The following is a 22,343-nucleotide window of genomic DNA, read 5'->3' as shown; positions in this document are numbered from 1 at the left end:
CCTCAGTGCAGACAGTACCTGGGGCAGCCACAGCAGTGGACCAAATGGGGGCATGTGGGACATGCTCAATGTCTCTCCCATCCCTGCGTCAGACCTTAGGCAGCAGCCGGAAGATGTGTGAAGGAAGCCAATGCAGCCTGGAGCTGTTAGTGAAGGGTCGCCAACTCAGCTCGCATCTGTACATGGCAATCACAGTCCCTCTCCATTACTGCAGTCGCTCTTGTTTGAAGCTCGTAACATATGCAACAAACGAATGGTGTATTCGGCTTATTACCAGCAGGAATTCGAAGTGCTCTCTCACTAACGGTCTAAACGAAAATGAGCTACATTAACCAAAACAAACAAAATCCTGTACAATACAAGGGTTGGTATAAGGGTCGATAGCAACGGTGGTACAGTACGCTACACTGTTATTAAAATAAAACCTTGTGCCTAGTAAGCACTCGAACACCAAAGAAATTACAAAAATAATCTAGTAACCATACAGGTATTTCTAAATAAATAAGACGCTCTTGTTGGAACCTCGTAAAAATATGCAACAAATGGTGCACTCGCCTTATTTGCAGCAGGAACACGAGGTGGTCTCTCACTGATGGCCTATCAGACGCTGAGCTATGTTACATGGCAGTGTCACATCATGTGAACATAGCTTTCGTCCTTAGGGTTTGCACACAAGTGTATATCATTGCACCAACTAACATGACTGTGCCGATTTTGGAATCCAACCACATTGGCCAACACTTCTCACTAGACTGCCAACTAAAAACCAGTACCACTGGAACCGCTGTAATGACTGGCACTTCTTTCTGGTAGTTGTCGTGTCGTGGATCTCTGGCCCAAGAGTCCATAGCCTAACACAGTGTTCCTTTAACAGCCAACAGGGCGCGTGGAAAAGAGGCCATGTGACTAGCTTCTGCGCCTGCCTGCCTGCAGAGAGACACTAGTGAATCTCCCTTAGACTCCTGTGCTTTAGCTCTTCTACAGGGCAGATATCGATAGGCCCCCTGCCTAGTCTTATAACTTGCGTCTGTCTCCGTATAGTGGTGAACTATGCCACAATGGGCGTTCGACAATGCCTTGTACATGCCTATAACCGAGAAGTGGAATTGGAACAGCTTCAGATTTTGTTCCTGAAAAACGGATATTCAGCTCAGCAGATACAGATGTAAAAAAGGCACAGTATGGAATAGTGTGAGGCCTTCAATTCGACGGGCTACCAGTCATATATTGGAAATGTTTCCGCGAAAATAGCCTGAGTAAGAAAACGTAGTGTTCAAGTGATCTTTCGACATCCATCAAAAATCTGCGCACTTATGGGGTCTGTGAAATTGAACTTAGAGCTGCTCATCGTAGGTGTTTGTAAGATACCGTATGTGTGAAAGTAAACACTTGGCAAATAATGCACAGCAAATCCGCTATCGCAGTACACAACATTTACACCGGTCATTCGATGAAATACAATGAGACAAAAATTATGGAACATATTTCAAACAGTTGGACCACTGATATCAATGAATCAGTGGAAATAGGACTGCCTACAACCAATATAAATCGGGACTGCGGTTTCCAGTTAAATAATGTATAGAATCCTGTCACCGAAAAACTTCGTACTCCGTGTAGCCGGCACTGGGCTGCGGTTTTGCTCTGTTGAAATGATCGAAATGATATCAACAAAGCAGGATTTCATCACGGAAGGCACTCACAGAAACTAACACACCTGTACTGGACTCGCATGCCCTCCAGCAACATTTGCGCAGTGACACCTCAATACGCAATGCGTGCGCCGGCGTGGTTTTGAACAGGCGAGCTCAGTGTCTTTTGGCCAGTATACAACTGTATGTGGCCAGAAGACTCTGCGCCGAAGTAATGTGCTTCAGGTTGCTGAAATCCAGCAGTTTGTCCGAAATTTCAGAGAACATACCTCATCTTTCTTATAACTTGTGTCCACTCGGTCTCGTCCTCCTCTTCCTTATTCAGCCTAAAATATCACTGTTTCTTTCGAACACTTTTAAAAATTGACATCCGCACTGTAGTGCAGGAGACTAACGTGTGGAATAACTCCAGCTTTACTGAAGGGTCCCATTTTGAACCCTAACCTGCAAAAATGCTGGTTTTTTTTTTTAATTACGACTTTTAGCCGCCCCTGAAACGACCACCTCCTTTAGCCTATCGACCTTCCCTCTCCGCCCTGTACATTTAATTTGATGTTACACGTCTTCATATACTCCAAAATAAGTAATTCTATTTGTACTCTGACTTGAGGCAATTTATTCAATGATAGGTGACAAGAATTGACATAAATGTCATTTCAATGTCTTTATTCCGCAGGACAAGCGTGACAATCGGGGCTGATCGCGGGATTTTTGAGTAAACCATCCACAAATTAACTCATATGATTTAGTTTATATTCAGAAAACTCACATTACTATGGCTATATGATGATTGGATTTTCTTCAGTCCTTCGGATGTGTCTAGAGTTTTAAAACTTCCCCACATTTAATAATTTAAGAGGAAAATATAAATATACAAATTTCTAAGAAAAACTTTTCACTCATACATATTGGCCAATCCTGAATTTTCTGGATGTTAGACTGAAGACACAGAACAAATCCTATCATTGATCAATTTCCTGAGCTTTAATTTTCGTCGCATTGCGTTTCGAGTGTTTAGACGTACATCTTCAGCGGGAACCAGAGAATAATAAATACACAGAAGATTGCCATTTATTTACAAGTCTGCGGCAGCATGTTACAAGAAGGGTACGTACTACATGGAGGAAGTCCCACAGGTCTTTTAAGTCTCTTCAAATGCAAGTTTGTGCTCACGGCCTTACGTCCAGTCATTAACAGCCAAGCCTCTAGCTGACATAGTTTATAGGACTGTAAGCTCCTGTCCTACTATCGTCCCGCTTATTATCATCTTCATTCTCTTCTTCCCGGGCACGCTACATAGGGAGTGGCCTCACACACTTTACTGGTAGGATCCTTTGATACCATGTTCAGGAAAGATCTCTGATGGTCGCAGGTGAACCCATAACGCAAACTAATGTGGAAAAAAAGCTAGATTTACACTGAAGTGATAACGTTCGTGGGCTAGCGATATGCACATATGCAGATTGTGGCTGTATCGCGTACACAAGGTATTAAAGGGCGGTGCACTGGCGGATGTGTCATTTGCATTCAGGTGATTCATCTTAAAAGATTTTCAACATGTGTATGGTCGCAAGATGGGAATTAACAGACTTTGAACTCGGAACGGTCATTTGGAAATCGTTACATCCACAGCATTAGTAGCGTACCGAATGCACCAAATTACAGGCATTACATCTCACTATGAACAACGCAATAGCCGACGCCCTTCACTTAACGATCTATTGCAGCGGCGTTTGCATAAGTTGTCAGTGTTAATAGACAAGCAAAACTACCTGAAATAACCGCAGAATTCAATGTGAGACGTATGGCAAACGTATCTAGCAGAACAGCGGAGAAATTTGAGGTAAATGGGCTGTGGCAGCAGATGGCTGATACGAATATATTTGCTAACAGCACGACATCGCCTGCAGATCTTCTGCGGGGCTCGTGACGATAGCGGTTGGACTCTAGGTGAGGAGGAAACCGTGGCATCATCGGATGAGTCCATATTTCAGTTGGTAAGAGCTGACGGTAGGGTTCGAGTACGACGCCGACCCACAAACTATGTATCCAAGCTGTGAAAAACGCACTGTGCAAGCGGGTCGTGGCTCCATAGTGGGCCACGCGGGGTAGCCGCGCGGTCTTAGGAGCTTTGTCGTGGTGCACGCGGCTCCACCCGTCCGAGGCTCGAGTCCTCGCTGGGGCATGGGAGTGTGTGATGTGCTTAGCGTGTAAGTTAGTCCAAGTTAGATTAAGTAGTGCGTAAGCTTAGGGACCGATGATCTCAGCAGTTTGGTCCCATGAGACCTTACCGCAAACCTCCAAAATTTTCTCCATAATGATTTGGGCGGTGTTTACATGGAATGGACTGGGTCCTATGGTCCAACTGAAAAGATAATTGACTTGAAATTGTTATGTTCGGCTACTCGGAGATATCTGGAGCCATTCAACGATAGGTTTTCTTGAAACTTTCTTGTAGATAATTATCGATATTTCATCTTATTTTCATGCTCAAAGCTACCGGTCTCGATCAACAGACCATTATCAGGACGAAGCCTAGCGGACAGACAAAATTTTTAAAGTGCACAGGTCACATTACGCTGACAAAATAAAAAGTATTACATTAAATAACGTAGAAATTACCGACAATGCGTAACCAGCTTGTCACTACAGCTGTTTACATGCTCGTTTGGTTGTCATGATTAAAAATTGCTAGTTCCTACATATTAACTCATGCATGACACTTAACCTTAATGGTGGTTATTTCGATTGTTTCTTGTTCACTTTTTATTAATTTGACATTTCTTGTTTTGTAAAGCTTTCCTTCACTACACATGTCACTTCATTGCATGCGTTTTTAAGATTATACTTTATTGACACCGTTTGTGAAACACGTTTTTCGTTAAGTCTCTTCGATGTTTACATCATTGTTAAAACGATATAGCCCAAAGTACTCCAAAGATCTCACATGCAAGTGTAGTTGTCAATGTTATAGCTGCAGACACCCCCTAACGATTTCTGTCCAATGTTCATAGGAATTTGTCTTTGATCTTTTCCGTTAAAAATTTTGTTTTACTAGTAGTTCGTCACAATTTTCTTCAGTTTAAAATTTATGATCGGCTTGAGTGCGTCTTCTACATATCTTCGTCTTTTGGAGATCATTAATTGTAACAGAAGCTATGTATATCTTCCTACATTAAAACTGTTAACTTCAAATATTGTAGTAACCAGCTGGTTACGCCTTGTCAGTAATTTCTACGCTATTTAACTCCGTAATTTTTATTTTTCCAACATATTGTGACCTGTGCAGTTCAAAGATTTTGTCTGTCCTTAGGCTTCGGCTTGATAATGGTCTACTGATCGAAACCCATAGCAGTGAGCGTAAAACTAAACAGATGGTGGTCACGTACAATGAAGTTTCACAATTATGTGACAGCTGCCGAGCTCCACCTCATCACCAATGTAGACTGGATTTCTATGGATGACAGTAGGCATTGTCAACGGACCATTGAGTGAGTGATTTGGCTACCCAGATACCCCGACATGAATTCCATCTAATATTATCTGCCATGATCGACAAGTCACTTCGCACACAAAATCCTGCATCGGGAACACTGTCGTAATTATGGACCGCTGTAGCGGCAGCGTGGGTCAATATTTCTGCACTGGACTTAAAATGACTTGTTGAGTCTATGACATGTAGAGTTGCTGTACAGTGTAGGGAAAAAAAGGACGTCCGACACGATATTATGAGGTACCTCATGACTTTTGTCACCTGAGTGTATTTTACAGTATCCACAAAACGTCTTTCGTGATAATAATAAAATATTTTATCGTGCGCCTCTACCACACAGAAGGCCCTACACGTAAAACATGAACGATACTACTCAGTAAATGCACGTGTCTGGTGCGGCTTGTTTACACGGGACCTGGCAACGGTTAACCCTCAAGCTCACTTCTGCGCAATACTCGCAGTGTGCTGGTGTGCGCCAAACCAGGCCCACTGTTGAGACCAGAAACAAAAAGCAGTGCAATCTCACATTCATGCAACAGTATATAACTCTGTTAAGTGAGCGATTCCGCTTACACAGGACACCGTTCAACAAACTGACCCACTTCTGCAACACCTAAGGTACACTATCCTTCACACGCACTTAAAGTAATTTAATAACAGTAAACAGTTTCACCATTGGATACTTGTGAACAAACTGAGAACGACGTAAAGCCCAAGGGTATTTGACATCACGAAACTTTTAAGTCTCTGAGATGATATTTGTAATGTACGAAGGTAGTCGAAAATAAGAAACAGGGGACATATTTACCTGTAGAGGCCATTTTCATACAAGTTGCTTGCAGTACACGTTGTAACTAAAATTTTATGGAAGTATAATGAAATGTTTATCCGGTAGTTTGAAAGCACTGCTATTTTAGAAATTACACTCCTGGAAATTGAAATAAGAACACCGTGAATTCATTGTCCCAGGAAGGGCAAACTTTATTGACACATTCCTGGGGTCAGATACATCACATGATCACACTGACAGAACCACAGGCACATAGACACAGGCAACAGAGCATGCACAATGTCGGCACTAGTACAGTGTATATCCACCTTTCGCAGCAATGCAGGCTGCTATTCTCCCATGGAGACGATCGTAGAGATGCTGGATGTAGTCCTGTGGAACGGCTTGCCATGCCATTTCCACCTGGCGCCTCAGTTGGACCAGCGTTCGTGCTGGACGTGCAGACCGCGTGAGACGACGCTTCATCCAGTCCCAAACATGCTCAATGGGGGACAGATCCGGAGATCTTGCTGGCCAGGGTAGTTGACTTACACCTTCTAGAGCACGTTGAGTGGCACGGGATACATGCGGACGTGCATTGTCCTGTTGGAACAGCAAGTTACCTTGCCGGTCTAGGAATGGTAGAACGATGGGTTCGTTGACGGTTTGGATGTACCGTGCACTATTCAGTGTCCCCTCGACGATCACCAGTGGTGTACGGCCTGTGTAGGAGATCGCTCCCCACACCAGGATGCCGGGTTTTGGCCCTGTGTGCCTCGGTCGTATGCAGTCCTGATTGTGGCGCTCACCTGCACGGCGCCAAACACGCATACGACCATCATTGGCACCAAGGCAGAAGCGACTCTCATCGCTGAAGACGACACGTCTCCATTCGTCCCTCCATTCACGCCTGTCGCGACACCACTGGAGGCGGGCTGCACGATGTTGGGGCGTGAGCGGAAGACGGCCTAACGGTGTGCGGGACCGTAGCCCAGCTTCATGGAGACGGTTGCGAATGGTCCTCGCCGATACCCCAGGAGCAACAGTGTCCCTAATTTGCTGGGAAGTGGCGGTGCGGTCCCCTACGGCACTGCGTAGGATCCTACGGTCTTGGCGTGCATCCGTGCGTCGCTGCGGTCCGGTCCCAGGTCGACGGGCACGTGCACCTTCCGCCGACCACTGGCGACAACATCGATGTACTGTGAAGGCCCCACGCCCCACGTGTTGAGCAATTCGGCGGTACGTCCACCCGGCCTCCCGCATGCCCACTATACGCCCTCGCTCAAAGTCCGTCAACTGCACATACGGTTCACGTCCACGCTGTCGCGGCATGCTACCAGTGTTAAAGACTGCGATGGAGCTCCGTATGCCACGGCAAACTGGCTGACACTGACGGCGGCGGTGCACAAATGCTGCGCAGCTAGCGCCATTCGACGGCCAACACCGCGGTTCCTGGTGTGTCCGCTGTGCCGTGCGTGTGATCATTGCTTGTACAGCCCTCTCGCAGTGTCCGGAGCAAGTATGGTGGGTCTGACACACCGGTGTCAATGTGTTCTTTTTTCCATTTCCAGGAGTGTATATACTGATGCAAAAGTTTCCGTAATGAAATATGAAAAAAATACGGTGCTAAAAATCATCCACAGCTATTATTACTGATAAATTTTATTACCTCGTGATATTTTCCAGAATGGAGGTGTACTACACAGACAGTTACGGGTGGCAGACTAACGGGACGTTCGACGGTGTGATAGGCATGATGCAGCGCGAGGAAATCCAGATAGCCGCCTCGTCGCTCTTCATGAGGCGTGACAGAATGCCGTACGTGGACTTCGCCGCAGAAGCTTTCTATCTCAAGTACGTCGTGCTCCATGTGGGTGGGTAGCTAGATACTTATAGATGTTTTGATATTGTGAAGTGTTAATACATTAGAAACGAATATGTTCCATACATCTTTCAGCTGATGTTTTGGCTCAAAGAAAACAATCTGCATTTTATTATATGAACTTATTCATACTTTAAATATAATAAATATATTCCTTATTAAGTTCAATGTTACTTCAAATTCTGTCAGCGAGGGTGCTGTCAAATTAAGTATAAGCCAGTGCATGAATGAATTTCACAATGAAATTAATATATTATATAGCTACGTCATAAATAAGAAACAATATCGACTGATTAATAACTCATGTCTCTGAAATCTGTCGCCTCCATTTAGTAGTTGTAGGATATCATTTTCCTCTACAATCTCTCAGTTTAAGCATAGCATTTTTGACTATTTCCGTCGCTACCTGTTACTGATTTTGGTTGCCCATTGATAGCCCCTGTTTTTCCTGTGTCTAATTTTGGCCTGAGATAACTTCTGAATATATGTTTACTTTTTATTTCTACTACTGTCTCCAGTCGGCATTCACTTATAGTGTTATATTTACTCAGCGTTACTACGAAACTTAGATACGCTGAATTCATCGTTAATAGTACTAATGCCTGATATGTAAATGTGATACTACTTGTTACCATTCGTAAAATGTTCACTTTTAACTTTCAAAAGTCCTCTTTAAGCAGAGATATCGGATTCTTATCCGTTCAAATTTTGCATTAGATCTCAGGACATAGCTACGTAGATACTGTGTTTCATATTATTTAGTACAATATGAAACAGTTTCAACAGACAGTAAACTAAACGTTTGAATAAAAATTAGTCAATCGTTGGTGGGAATCTTTTTTTCACTTCACATGATACATCGAATTTTTCCAACCTCTTTTAAGTTCTCTACTCACTCTCTACTTACGTTTCCCGCAATAGATAAGGGATCCTCTACTCTCTATTTGTATTTGCCTATGCATAACCGCTGCCTCTCATGCGACACTTCTCAGCGTATCCTAACTGCTTAATAGACTCTCTTTTTATGATTCGACTACTGTCTTCTCACTGGTACTTCATCTCATTTATTCTGTCACATTCCTCATAAATGTTTATTTCATGTATGTCTGTTTATTATTACAATTCCTCCTTTTCCTTAATTTCTTTCTAATCGACTTTATTTTCCATTCCAACATCTTTATCTACCATTTTAGCGCTATAAGAATAATACCCATTTATTCAATTTACTATCCTCAACTTCAGATTTAGCTATCATCATTTTTGAGGACAGACTTCCAATTTCCAAGCCTTAGCGTGTTCTTCCCATTAGAGATATGGCCTTCATAATTGTACCTGTATGTACTATGGTTGTATGAAACACCACCAAATGTTGCATTTACCCCACCCTAACTGTGAATCATAACATGCTGTAAGCGTAAGTATTTTTACTGTGATTTAAATTATTATGTGATATTACCTTGTAAGTAGGCTGTTTATGTTTTCTCTATGTAAGTAGGCTGTTTATGTTTTCTCTATGTAAGTAGGCTGTTTATGTTTTCTTATTGGCAACGTTACGTAGCGCTCAATATGAAAATCACTGGCTGTGCTGTGTGCAGTCTGTGGCTGCTTTGCATTGTTGTAATACTCGCCATTGTAGTGTTAGGCAGCTGGCTGTGAACAGCGCGTAGCGTTGCGCAGTTGGAGGTGAGCCGCCAGCAGTGGTGGATGTGGGGAGAGAGATGGCGGAGGTTTGCAGTTTGTCATGAACTGATATATATATATTATGATTTGTGATGATATTAAGGTAAATACATTGTTTGCTCTCTATTAATATCTTTCATTTGCTAACTACCCCTATCAGTAGTTAGTGCCTTCAGTAGTTTGAATCTTTTATTTAGCTGGCAGTAGTGGCGCTCGCTGTATTGCAGTAGCTTGAGCAGCAAAGATTTTTGTGAGGTAAGTGATTTGTGAAAGGTATAGTTTAATGTTTGTCAGGGCCATTCTTTAGTAGGGAGTTTTGAAAGTCAGATTGCGTTGCGCTAAAAATATTGTGTGTCAGGTTAAGCACAGTCGTGTGTAATTTTTCAAAGGGGACGTTTCATATGTCGACCCTTAGCCTAGGATACCTCACTGGAATCTTCTGATTTTTTCTTGTAGTTTGTGTATTTAGTGTAGATTTTGTTTATTGCTAGCGCGTAATTGTAGAGAGAATTTCCTTTGTAGTTGCAGTCTTTCATTGTTGTATAGTAAAACAGTTGTGGCATGCATGTAGATTTGCAGCAAGTATTTCGCAGCTGCGCTTGCAATTAACTAGATATTATTTTCAGTGCTATGTTAATGTGTTCTCTTATTTTTGATCTTCAAATTGTGTTTTTCTGTGTTGTCGTGTGAAATACTGTGACAATAATGGCGTGTGAAAAACGTAATACTAGGCTCCAAAGTAAACTGAGAAATGACAGTGAAGACGAAGGCAGTGTGTTAGCGCCGCAGAGTAATGAATTAACTGATGTTCAAAGTAGTAATTTGGTAATTGTGAATAGGGAAATGGAGCGGGCTGCAAACAATGGTGTAGACAGTGAAACAGGTAGTGAACAGGGAAGCATTATCGATCGATCGGTCGGCAACAGCTCGCCTCAGGAATCCGAAATGACAGGACACAATTTCGCAAATACTGTAGATTCAGGTTTTGGGTTATCACCGTTTTCTCAAATAAGTCAAGACGCATTTTCTGCTTGTCAAAATGTGAATGTTGCCGGTGCAAATGCACTGCCGAAAAGCGTAGAGAAACAGATTCCAGACACTAATACATTATTATTGCAATTAATGCAACAAATGGAACAAAATCAGAGACAAACACAGCAAAAGCTTGAAAAGTTAGACACAATGGAACAACACCAGAGACAAACACAGCAACAGTTAGACACAATGGAACAACACCAGAGACAAACACAGCAACAGTTAGACACAGTGGAACAAAATCTCAAAAAGTTAGACTCATTGGAACAAACTCTCGAACAAACACGTGAGGATTTAACTGCTGAGTTACATAACATTGAATCGAAATGTCAAAAAGTCTGTAATGACGTAAAAACTCAAATTTGCGAGCATTTTCAACCTATTTTTTCGCGTCATGAAAATGCATTACAGAATCACGAAGCAGCCATAAAAGAACTGCAAACTATTGTTCATGAAAATCACAACACCTTGCAAGCTAAAATTGACTCAGTTGCATCTACCGATTCGGTTACGCAACTTGCAAAAACTCAGGATAACTTAAAGGACACAGTAGATTCGATTTCAACACAAATGGACACTCTGAAACTTGGTTCAGAAAAACACACTGAGGAAATGTGTTCATTATCAGAGAAAGTAGTTGAACTTTCGGATCAGCTAAATAATTTATCTGCGAAGGTAGATGATAATCTGAATGACGCAAAACCGGTAGTCTTTAATGACACAGAACAGAACGCACAAATTAGGAAACTGAAACAAAATCTGAATCAAATTGATACGCAACACCAAAGAGAAATCCGGGAAGTACAAGATCAGCTGACACAGGTAATACAAGAATTACGTATTTCAGAAGACACTCGCGCTCCAACACGGGAAGAGGGACTCAGAAACACGGAAAAGCCGCAAAATAATAACACAGGGCATTTCGGAAGTTATGAAAGAAATTGGCAATGTGCACCGAATTTTGATATGGAACGGCCGACACGACCTAACAATGACCGATATGCGACTCGCCGACATGATGATTTTGACTATAAGCTGTTCATTACTACACGTAAATTCAAAACATTTAAGAATTCTGGCAACGACATTCATCCACAAGCATGGATCCATCAATTCTCTCATTGTTTTCCTCCCAACTGGTCGTTAGAACACAGATTAGAATTTATGTGTGGCTACTTGGAGAATGAACCAGCTGTAAGAATGCGATCGGTAATTCACGATTGCCACAGTGAAGGAGAGTTTTACCATGCCTTCCTCTCAGCATATTGGTCTCAAGCTACACAAGACCGCGTAAAACATAACATCATAATGATGAAACACTTCGAACAATCTGAATTTTCCAGTCTTGTGAAATATTTTGAAGACATGTTGCACAAGAATCAATACCTGTCAAACCCATACAGCCCCTCAGAACTCATCCGCATTTGCTTAATCAAACTGCCTGAACATTTACGACATATTATTTTAGCAGGACGTTGCAAAGATGACATTGAAGCTTTTCAGGGTCTGTTACAAGAATTGGAAATTGACAATGACAATCGGGGAACGCGGAAACAGGAGCACAACAATTACAGGTCACATCTGTCACAATTCCACGATGAAAGAAATAATAACTGGACACGACAAGGCTATTCTCACAACACATATCGTGACCAAAACAGACACCACCCATATGACAACCACTGGCAGAGTAATAATAGTTACAGAGAAAGATCGCATTTCCGTAGTAATGAATATGACAGAGACAATAAGAGAAACAGACAATATGGGAATCAAAACAAGTATTATCAAGGGAGGCAGAATAACTTCAGACGCAACAGTTCGGCGCAGAGTTACGATTCAGGGAGAAATTCTCCACCACATGACCGACAAACAAGAAACTATGTAAACTACCGACAAAACGACAGACGTGAATTTCATCAGAACTGGCGGGATTCTAACAGAGCTGGGCCCTCTCGGCAAGGCGAATTTGTAGAAGCTAGGTCTCCTAATCCCAATAACGACGCGCCCCAACAAAGGGACAGACAATGACTCGCACCGCAGGCAGCCGCTTGCGCCGGCTGGGCTTGAGAAAAATAACACAGACGCTAACCTTGAGAAAAATTCCAGTATCCTTTACCGACGTATACCAAATGATAATTGCGTTAAAGTTGAAACTCTGCGCACTAGGAAGAGTAAAGATTTACACCACATTTCACATGTAAAACCGCTTACTGAGAGATAATCTGCTTTTTAACTTTGTCTTTGTCATATAACTTTTCACTTTACATTACTAGTATGCTGTGTCAGACTTAAGAAACTGTTAACATGCAACAATGTTTGAAGTTAAATATCCAGTCTAGAACCTAGGGAACATTTTTAAACAGAAATTACGAATGCATTGTTATAGTGAACAGACGACACAGTGTTGTATTTGTACATTCTTGCTTGTTAGTTGCACGATTACGTAACGACTATCAGGCTTACATACTTAGGACACATACTGGTACTGCTAATGAGATTTTAATGCAACTTTTGGTTTACTTGAAAATACATTCTGGGTTTAAAGTACTTTCTGTGAGATACCAGAGGACACAGTGGTTAGTTTATGCGACAGCTACACAATGTTATCACGGCGCTACTAATGAGTGACAATTCACAATGTTGCTTTTGCAGTGTATCTGTTTTATATCTGCACAGTTTTCTGAATTCTTCTAGGAAGAAAAACATGTTTTAGTAGTAACTTTTGTGGTATAGCAACAATGAGACAGCCTTTTTCGTGGCATAACAATACGTTACTGTACAGTACTTTCTTCATCACGCCAATAAGCATAATAACTACGATATCTATACGCAAAGCATTTCACTTTTGTTTATCATATGGTAAGTACATTGACTTCTGCAGAACTTAGCTTTCGGAGGACGATAACTACGACACTTCCACAGAGATTATGTTGCAACAAGACGCACATTTAGCGCTACAGGACACGTATTTGAGTGATTAATTTTGTACTTAAAACATTTATTTTTAAAGATATTTGAAGTACAATGATACAAAGGTTTTCAGTGATACATTTCATTTCATTGCTGTAATCTGTAACACCTGAGGGCATAATTACATTTATCCTCAGGGGGGTACACGCTTACTTTGTGTACCATGTGTGTGGCAACCACAAGGAACCCTAGCTAATATGGTATTTGCTTATACAACTTTACACATCGGTACCATATTTCTCTAACACACAAATTACACAGCTATCTGATCATTTAACTGAGAGATAAACATTTTTTTTACTACGTCAGTGACAGATGTTTACGTAATTACACAGCTGGATAACTTGACACTTATGAAACTGTATTTTGTCTGTACTTTGTAAACTGTTCATATTTTTTCGGAACCATTGTGATACTATGAGAGCTTTGAATGATGTATTTGGTAAAGGGATTATGATTTTTAAAGCACGTTTGAGGCAGATGACACTTTTGACATGAGCAGAGAATTTTTTTTAATTATTGGAGGAAGCTACGACGATTTTGAGATTTGACTGAGGTGTTATGATGTTATTTTTACGACGACGATGTGTATTATGCTGCTGAGGTATGTTTACGATTAATAGGCTGAGGCTACTATATGAGTTATTTGATTATGCTTCATATTTATAATGACGAAATATTGACGAGTGTCGATGGATACGTATATGTGTAATAAGGTAAGGAGTAATGAATAGTGGGTAGGGACTCTTGACTTGTGAAAAAGGATGTTGGAAACCAAGAATCGTACTTTAAGAGTTATGACATGTGTGAATCATGTGTGAATGTATCACAATGCCACTGAACATTTTTTGGACACTGTTATATTCATAGGAGTTTGTTTCTACAGATTTGCAACGCTAATTCTTGACCTGTGAAGTATTTTTATGTGAGACTGTCACTTTAGCGAAAAGTGACCACCTGCACGTAATGCGTCGCGGGCACCCAGCTGTGTCAGACGCCTGGAGAAAAAGTCATTAGCGCGTGCCTTTCAGAGCACAGGAAGAAAGAAAAAAAAAGAAAGGGAAGGCCATTATCCTGGCCATTGTCATCCCTTTAGAGAAAGCATCGCAAAAACGACACGGTCGAACTTGAAAACATATGATTACACTAGCTCTTAATTTACGATATTTACTGAAATGCCTAATAAAATGACAAGAAATATTTTTACATCTGCACACCTGATTACGACAAGCGTCTTTCTACGAGAGTTGAGAGCTACTAACTTATGAAATGTCACATGACTACTGAATGATATTTTTATGCTTTGCTTTTCATAGTTGCTTATTTCATTTGACATCTGTTTTCCAGCTGTGTTGCTGCATTGCTTTTATAAAATAAAATGCATTTGCTAATGTTAACACTTTCTGTCAACAGATCTATTAAATAATTATTTTATGATCCACATTCTTTAAAAAAGGAGCACTTGGAAAGGAAAGAACAATAAGAAGGAACTAGTAACTGCATTCATAATTTTCTTTTCAAGTAATTGGTAACTTTTTGGTAGAATAACTTCTTGTGGTGCACCACTTTAATTACATAGACATTAAGATGTGAATATCCATTTCCCTTATCTGCATTGTTGTTTTTACTGTAATATTTTTTCTGCTTGAGCTATGTCATGTTTAGGTATACGGGTAAGTTACTGCTGTTTGCCAGGCATAGTGCTACTGAACTTTAATTTGTGTTACTCTGCTAAGCCAGATTTATTTTTTTGTTTGCTGCGCATTGCCTCATATTAGTTGTAATGTTGAATTGCTTGGTAATTTAGATTTACTGTAGCTTGCTTTGCAATTTTCCATTTTTTTGGTCATTGCTGTTTGTGTTACTTATTTTGTGCTGCTGCATTGCCTCGTCCCTTAGTTTAGCATCTGAGCTCAGTAGATTTAAGTTAGCTTAAGAGGGGGTAGCCTCTAAGAGAATGAGTTGCGATGAATTGGAAGAAATGCATTGGGAAGTTATACGAAAAAAAGTACAGAAAACAGGTTTAGGTAGGATTTTCTTGGAAATAAATGTTGAAGTAAGAAATGTGTGAACATATAAATACAGAAAGCATGCTTAGATAGAATTTTTTTTGGTGGAAACAAAGGATGAAATAAGAGGAAAGATATATGAAGTTTTGGGTTGGACTGCAGTACCACATGTTACACTGAAAACGAACCCTGTCCTTTCCTATTGGTGTTATCCCACTATGTGTTTGTGTACCCTTGTGTATTTGTTTTCTTCCTGTCTCTGTGTAGTTTCATAGAATTTTTTCTTCTTTTAATATTAAGCTACATTCACTATGATGAGGAATACTGTTATCCTCGAATATAATTGGCATTAATAATGTGTTATTTACTTTGTAAAGATGTTTAGACATTGTTTATTGTTTTGTTTTAATGCTCATGTGTAAAGTTGATGTTTCAATAATTATTCTGATCTATGTATGTACTTATGTCATAATTCCTGTAACATTGATGTATATGTTTATTTCTATTCTTTTGTAAAGCCTGTTTTACTACAAATGTTATCTGTATTGTTATGTTTTTAATAATGTATTTTGTACCTTTGTTATTGTATTCTTATGTTATAAAATTGTAATTGTCACCAGTTCATGATATTATTAACATGTAAGTTACATTTCACTGCACACGTTTATGTTGGTCATAGTACATGGACAATATGTGAGAAGTAGGGACTGTTAGTGTTTGCACGTTTGTTAATAATTCTGCAAGGGACTGGATAACAGCATTGCTGGTTCTAAGGACAATTCCAAAAACTTTGTGAGTGCACAAGTGATGGTTTATGGACTTGCTATATTATCCGCAAGACTCTTCAATGGTGATTGTGCACCTGCACAGTCACAACAGATGGCTGCTGGCTATCTCTACAAGGACTACAGTGGGTCTACATCTTTGATGATCCATCAATACCATTATCTCTACAAGGACTACAGTAGGTCTGCATCTATGATGACCTACCAACGCCATTATTTCTACAAGGACTGCAGTGGGTCTGCACCTCTGGTGGCCCACCAATACCACAATCTCTACCAGGACTACAGTGGGTCTGCTCTGTGATGACCTACCTACCAATATTCTTCCAAACTACGACTGACTCTGCTGTGGGTTTGCTCTGTTGTGGCCCGTTATCTGTCAGCATGTCAAGAGTCAGCACTGTCTTTCCGTTGGAAGGACAACACTACTTCTTCAAGACTGCATGGAAATCCACTACTTCTGTGTGCAATTTCTTTTACTAATGAGACTTTGTGAAAAAAAACCTGTAATTACTATTATGATGTACGATTAGGACTGTCTTTATGGACTGTGAGACAATTTTAGCTTTTGACCAACATAATATCAATAAGTGTGTGCATTTGATTTCTTTGTTATTGTAATTATGAAAAATTTTTTCAAATCTGTATTGGCCACTGCCCCATCCAATTTGTAAAAATTTTTGTGGGGAGCATGGGGGCTATGTAAGTAGGCTGTTTATGTTTTCTCTATGTAAGTAGGCTGTTTATGTTTTCTCTATGTAAGTAGGCTGTTTATGTTTTCTTATTGGCAACGTTACGTAGCGCTCAATATGAAAATCACTGGCTGTGCTGTGTGCAGTCTGTGGCTGCTTTGCATTGTTGTAATACTCGCCATTGTAGTGTTAGGCAGCTGGCTGTGAACAGCGCGTAGCGTTGCGCAGTTGGAGGTGAGCCGCCAGCAGTGGTGGATGTGGGGAGAGAGATGGCGGAGGTTTGCAGTTTGTCATGAACTGATATATATATATTATGATTTGTGATGATATTAAGGTAAATACATTGTTTGCTCTCTATTAATATCTTTCATTTGCTAACTACCCCTATCAGTAGTTAGTGCCTTCAGTAGTTTGAATCTTTTATTTAGCTGGCAGTAGTGGCGCTCGCTGTATTGCAGTAGCTTGAGCAGCAAAGATTTTTGTGAGGTAAGTGATTTGTGAAAGGTATAGTTTAATGTTTGTCAGGGCCATTCTTTAGTAGGGAGTTTTGAAAGTCAGATTGCGTTGCGCTAAAAATATTGTGTGTCAGGTTAAGCACAGTCGTGTGTAATTTTTCAAAGGGGACGTTTCAACCTAACGGCTATATATTGAAGTCTTGGCAACAAGCTATACAGGAACACCACTTCATGTAATATAGTAAACTCTTCCTGTCACTGTCACCATTATAAGACAAGTGTAGTTTAGTGCTTAAATCCTTATGCATTGTTAAATTTCACCTTAATTTTATCTCAGGTGACAACACATGTAACAGAAACATCTGATGTGTGATTTTAGGGCTCAGGTATTCAACTGGGTGGCGTCGTCCAACCGCCACAATATCTCGGCGAGCCGACTTCTTGCCACCTTTAGTAATTCCTGGACCCCAGGAGCAAATGAAGATGGCAAGAAGTCAGATTGCCTAAACATCGCGCATGCTAGACGCCGCAACAGGGCTGAACATCCGAGAAATATTCAAGAGAAACCCCTGATACTTAAAGGATGAGCTCAGTCTTTATTGCCTTAGTAAGACTTACACTCTATCATATTTATACGACTCAGTGGCACGTCCATGACTGTGGTCACTGAAACAAACGCCACCAATTATTGTTATTCAGCGGAAGCAAAAGGAATTTTAAGGACTTTATCGACTCTATAAGACGTACAAAGCGCTCTGGGTAACACCAGCCATTTTGTGGCACGCGACACGCACTGTGCTGAGGGATGTGCGGCGTGCCCGCAGGACGGCCGTGCTGTTCCGGCAGCCGACGCTGGCGAGCGTGGCGAACATCTTCACGCTGCCGTTCAGCACGGCCGTGTGGGCGTGCTGCGTGCTGCTGTGCGTGCTCACGCTGCTGCTGTTCGGCGTGCAGCTCCGCCTGGCGGCCAGGCGCGGCATCGAGGGCGAGCTCACGCACGTCACCTACCCCGAGCTCTTCACGTTCGTGCTCGGCTCCATCTGCCAGCAAGGTAGCCATCTACAAGATTAATACACTCCTGGAAATTGAAATAAGAACACCGTGAATTCATTGTCCCAGGAAGGGGAAACTTTATTGACACATTCCTGGGGTCAGATACATCACATGATCACACTGACAGAACCACAGGCACATAGGCACAGGCAACAGAGCATGCACAATGTCGGCACTAGTACAGTGTATATCCACTTTTCGCAGCAATGCAGGCTGCTATTCTCCCATGGAGACGATCGTAGAGATGCTGGATGTAGTCCTGTGGAACGGCTTGCCATGCCATTTCCACCTGGCGCCTCAGTTGGACCAGCGTTCGTGCTGGACGTGCAGACCGCGTGAGACGACGCTTCATCCAGTCCCAAACATGCTCAATGGGGGACAGATCCGGAGATCTTGCTGGCCAGGGTTGTTGACTTACACCTTCTAGAGCACGTTGGGTGGCACGGGATACATGCGGACGTGCATTGTCCTGTTGGAACAGCAAGTTCCCTTGCCGGTCTAGGAATGGTAGAACGATGGGTTCGATGACGGTTTGGATGTACCGTGCACTATTCAGTGTCCCCTCGACGATCACCAGTGGTGTACGGCCAGTGTAGGAGATCGCTCCCCACACCATGATGCCGGGTGTTGGCCCTGTGTGCCTCGGTCGTATGCAGTCCTGATTGTGGCGCTCACCTGCACGGCGCCAAACACGCATACGACCATCATTGGCACCAAGGCAGAAGCGACTCTCATCGCTGAAGACGACACACATCCATGCCCGAGGCAAGATTCGAACCTGCGGCCGTAGCGGTCGCGCGGTTCCAGATTGAAGCGCCCAGAACCGCTCGGACACTTCGGGCGGCCCAAAACATCAATGATACAAATGCCCGTAACGGGGAAACGTGGAGCTGAAGACATAAAACTTCTACTATGGAGCAAAGACTTAATGAAAGGTGAAATTGTACAAGGCAAGGAGGCAATTCGACAGTTAAAGTTTTTTTTTGTGGAATTAAAAAGCAACAATAAAAGCAAAAAAATCAAATTGAAAAACAATCTGGATTATAAAGTTATTTAATTTCAGTTACATGTTTCGTCCTTGTGGATCATCATCAGACTGTCTACAAAACAAGAAAACAACTATTTAACAACAAATAGACGAGGGAGGTGTGGGTGGAGCATGGTCCTATGTAACTAAAGTACACCACGTGATCGAAAGTATCTTGGCACCCCGAGAAACATAGGTTTTACATATTAGGTGCATTGTGCTGCCACTTACTGCCAGGTACTCCATATCAGCGACCTCAGTAGTCATTAGACATCGTGAAGGAGCAGAATGGAGCACTCCGAGGAAATCACAGACTTGGAACGTGGTCAGGTGATCGTGTATCACTTGTGTCATAAGTTTGTACGCAAGATTTCCACACGCCTAAATATTCGTAGGTCCACTGTTTCCGATGTGATAGTAAAGTGCAAATGTGAAGGAAGACGTACAGCATAAAAGCGTACAGGCCGACTTCGTCTGTTGACTGACAGACGCCGCCGATAGTCGAAGAGGGGTTGTAATGTGCAATAGGCAGACGTCTATCCAAACCGTCACACAAGAATTTCAAACTGCATCAGGATTCACTGCAAGTACTATGACAGTTAGGCGGGAGGTGAGAAAACTTGGATTTCATGGTCGAGCGGGTGCTCATAAGCCACACATCATGCCGATAAATTCCAAACAACGCATCGCTTGGTGTAAGGAGCGTAAACATTGGACGATTGAACAGTGGAAAAACGTTGTGTGGAGTGACGAATCACGATACACAATGTGGCGATCCGATAGCACGGTGTTGGTATGGCGAATGACCGGTGAATGTCATCTGCCAGTGTGTGTAGTGCCAACAGTAAAATTCGGAGGTGGTGGTGTGATGACGTGGTCGTGTTTTTCATGAAGAGGGCTTACATCCTTTGTTGTTATGTGTGGAAGTAATTTGCGTGTATGAAGTTATTTTCAATTCCAATCCTCTTTCTTTCCATAATACGTTATGTTTGAAAGTATTGGAGAGCAAGGAAGTGTTAATTATTTCATTCACATCATTACTGTCACTTCCATAGTTTTCAAATTTTTCTTTGCAGTCACAAAGTTTCTTGCCGGAAGAAGTTTTATCTTTTCTTGAACACTCGATTGCTGAAATTGGGCATATTGATATCCACAAACCAAATACGTAAAACAGGTACGGGCAAAATAGAACAACTAAACAACCAAAAGCAAACCTACGCACAGTCCAGTGCTAGCTGGAATGCTGCTAGCACTTCGGGTTTCACAATTCCTTCCTCTGATTTCATTCGTTTTGTTACTGCCACCCTCCGCAATGCTCGACCAGTACGTGGGTTCTGCCTGGTCTCGGTTTAGCTGTGGTTGTTCCTTCGCCTTTGCACTTCGTAATCACGACCAACTCTATTGACACTGCTTCTCCACTGGCAACACAACACTCCTCGCATCCTTTCATACTTGAATATTCGCTTTTCGTGACATCTAGTTGTTGTATTTTTGATCAGATTACCCAAAGTCCTCAATCATTTTCTGGGTGTGCTCCAATCTCTGTCTTCCGCTACACTAATTATGCTCTACAGTACCCTCTTCCCTCCAGTATCATGAAGGTTATTCCCTGATGTTTTAACACAAGCCCTATCATCCTGTGTCTTCTACTTGTCAGCGTTTTGATTATGTTCCTCTCTTTGCCGGTTATGTGGAGAATCTCCTCATTCTTGATCACCCGATTTCCGAAATTTTTAGCACCACATCTCAAACGCTTCCATTGTCTTCTGTTCATATTTTTCTACTGTCCCTGAAACACCACCAAAATATGCTCTGCACAACAAGTACATTCTCAGAGATTTCTTCCTCGAATTGAGTCTCATGTTTCTTAATAGTAGATTTTTCTTGGCCAGGAATCCCTAATTTTGCCTGTGCTAGTCTGCTTTTTATGTCCTTCTTGCTCCGTGCGCCATGGGCTATTTTGCATCCAAGCTAGCAGAATTCGTTAAGTTTTTCTACATCGTGACCACCAATTTTTATGTCGAGTTTATCGCTATTCTCATTTCTGCTGCTCCTCCTTACTTTTCCCTTTTCCAGTTTACTCTCAATTCATATTCTATACCCCTTAGGTTGCTCATTCTATTCGACTGATCCTGTAATATTTCTTCAGTTTCACTGAAGTAGGAATGCAATACCGGTGAATCGTATCGTTGATATCCTTTCACTCTGAATTTTTATCGCACTCTTGAATCTTTCTTTTTGTCATTGCTTTTTCGACTGAGAGTCTGAACGGTAGAGGCTAAAGACTGCATTACTGTCTTACACCCTAGTTAATCCTAGAATTCCTTTCTTTATCTTTCAGTGTCAACCGTCTTCCCCTTTAGCTTACTCCTATTTTTATCAGAATTTCGACCTCCTTGTACTATTCTACATCGTCAACCGCTTTTTATAGGGCGACAGATCCCATAAGTGTATGTCTTGCTTATCTATTCCAGTTTCTTGTTTTGTCAAGTCATCAGACACATCCTCCTCATCATAGAGGGCTTCAATGTACCCTTCCCACCTATCCGCACTCTATTGTGTCTTTAACAGTGGAATTCCCAGTGAACTCTTAATATAACCAGCCTTGTTATTAATTTCTTGACTTTGTCATCATGCTTCCTTCAGCCACTTTGCCTTAGCTTCCATGGGCTGTCTTGTATTTCATAATTATTTCATTCGTAACTAATTTTTATAGCTGTAATTCTCTCTTTTTCCTGAACATTTCTGTAGTTGCTTCTTTGGTTGAGCGAATTCAAGTATTTCCTCTTGTAACCTCCCCCCCTCACTTATCGACCTTAATGACAGTGAAAAATGAAA

At 41.7% G+C, this 22,343-nt stretch overlaps 1 protein-coding gene across 1 annotated transcript in view; it reads left to right on the top strand.

The window, feature by feature from the left end:
* Nucleotides 1-7,601: 7,601 nt before the first annotated feature.
* Nucleotides 7,602-22,343, top strand: part of LOC124598017 (ionotropic receptor 75a-like) — a 157,038-nt gene continuing 142,296 nt past the window's right edge. Inside the window, exons 1-2 of the mRNA XM_047135975.1 lie at nucleotides 7,602-7,768; nucleotides 18,250-18,476. Of these exons, the coding sequence (XP_046991931.1) occupies nucleotides 7,602-7,768; nucleotides 18,250-18,476 (394 nt within the window). The remainder of the gene's footprint in view (nucleotides 7,769-18,249; nucleotides 18,477-22,343) is intronic.

Source organism: Schistocerca americana, chromosome 1 (genome assembly GCF_021461395.2).
Source record: "Schistocerca americana isolate TAMUIC-IGC-003095 chromosome 1, iqSchAmer2.1, whole genome shotgun sequence".
NCBI classification, from domain to species: domain Eukaryota; kingdom Metazoa; phylum Arthropoda; class Insecta; order Orthoptera; family Acrididae; genus Schistocerca; species Schistocerca americana.
Note: the sequence above shows the minus strand (reverse complement) of the source record. Positions and strands in the feature narration are given on the sequence as shown.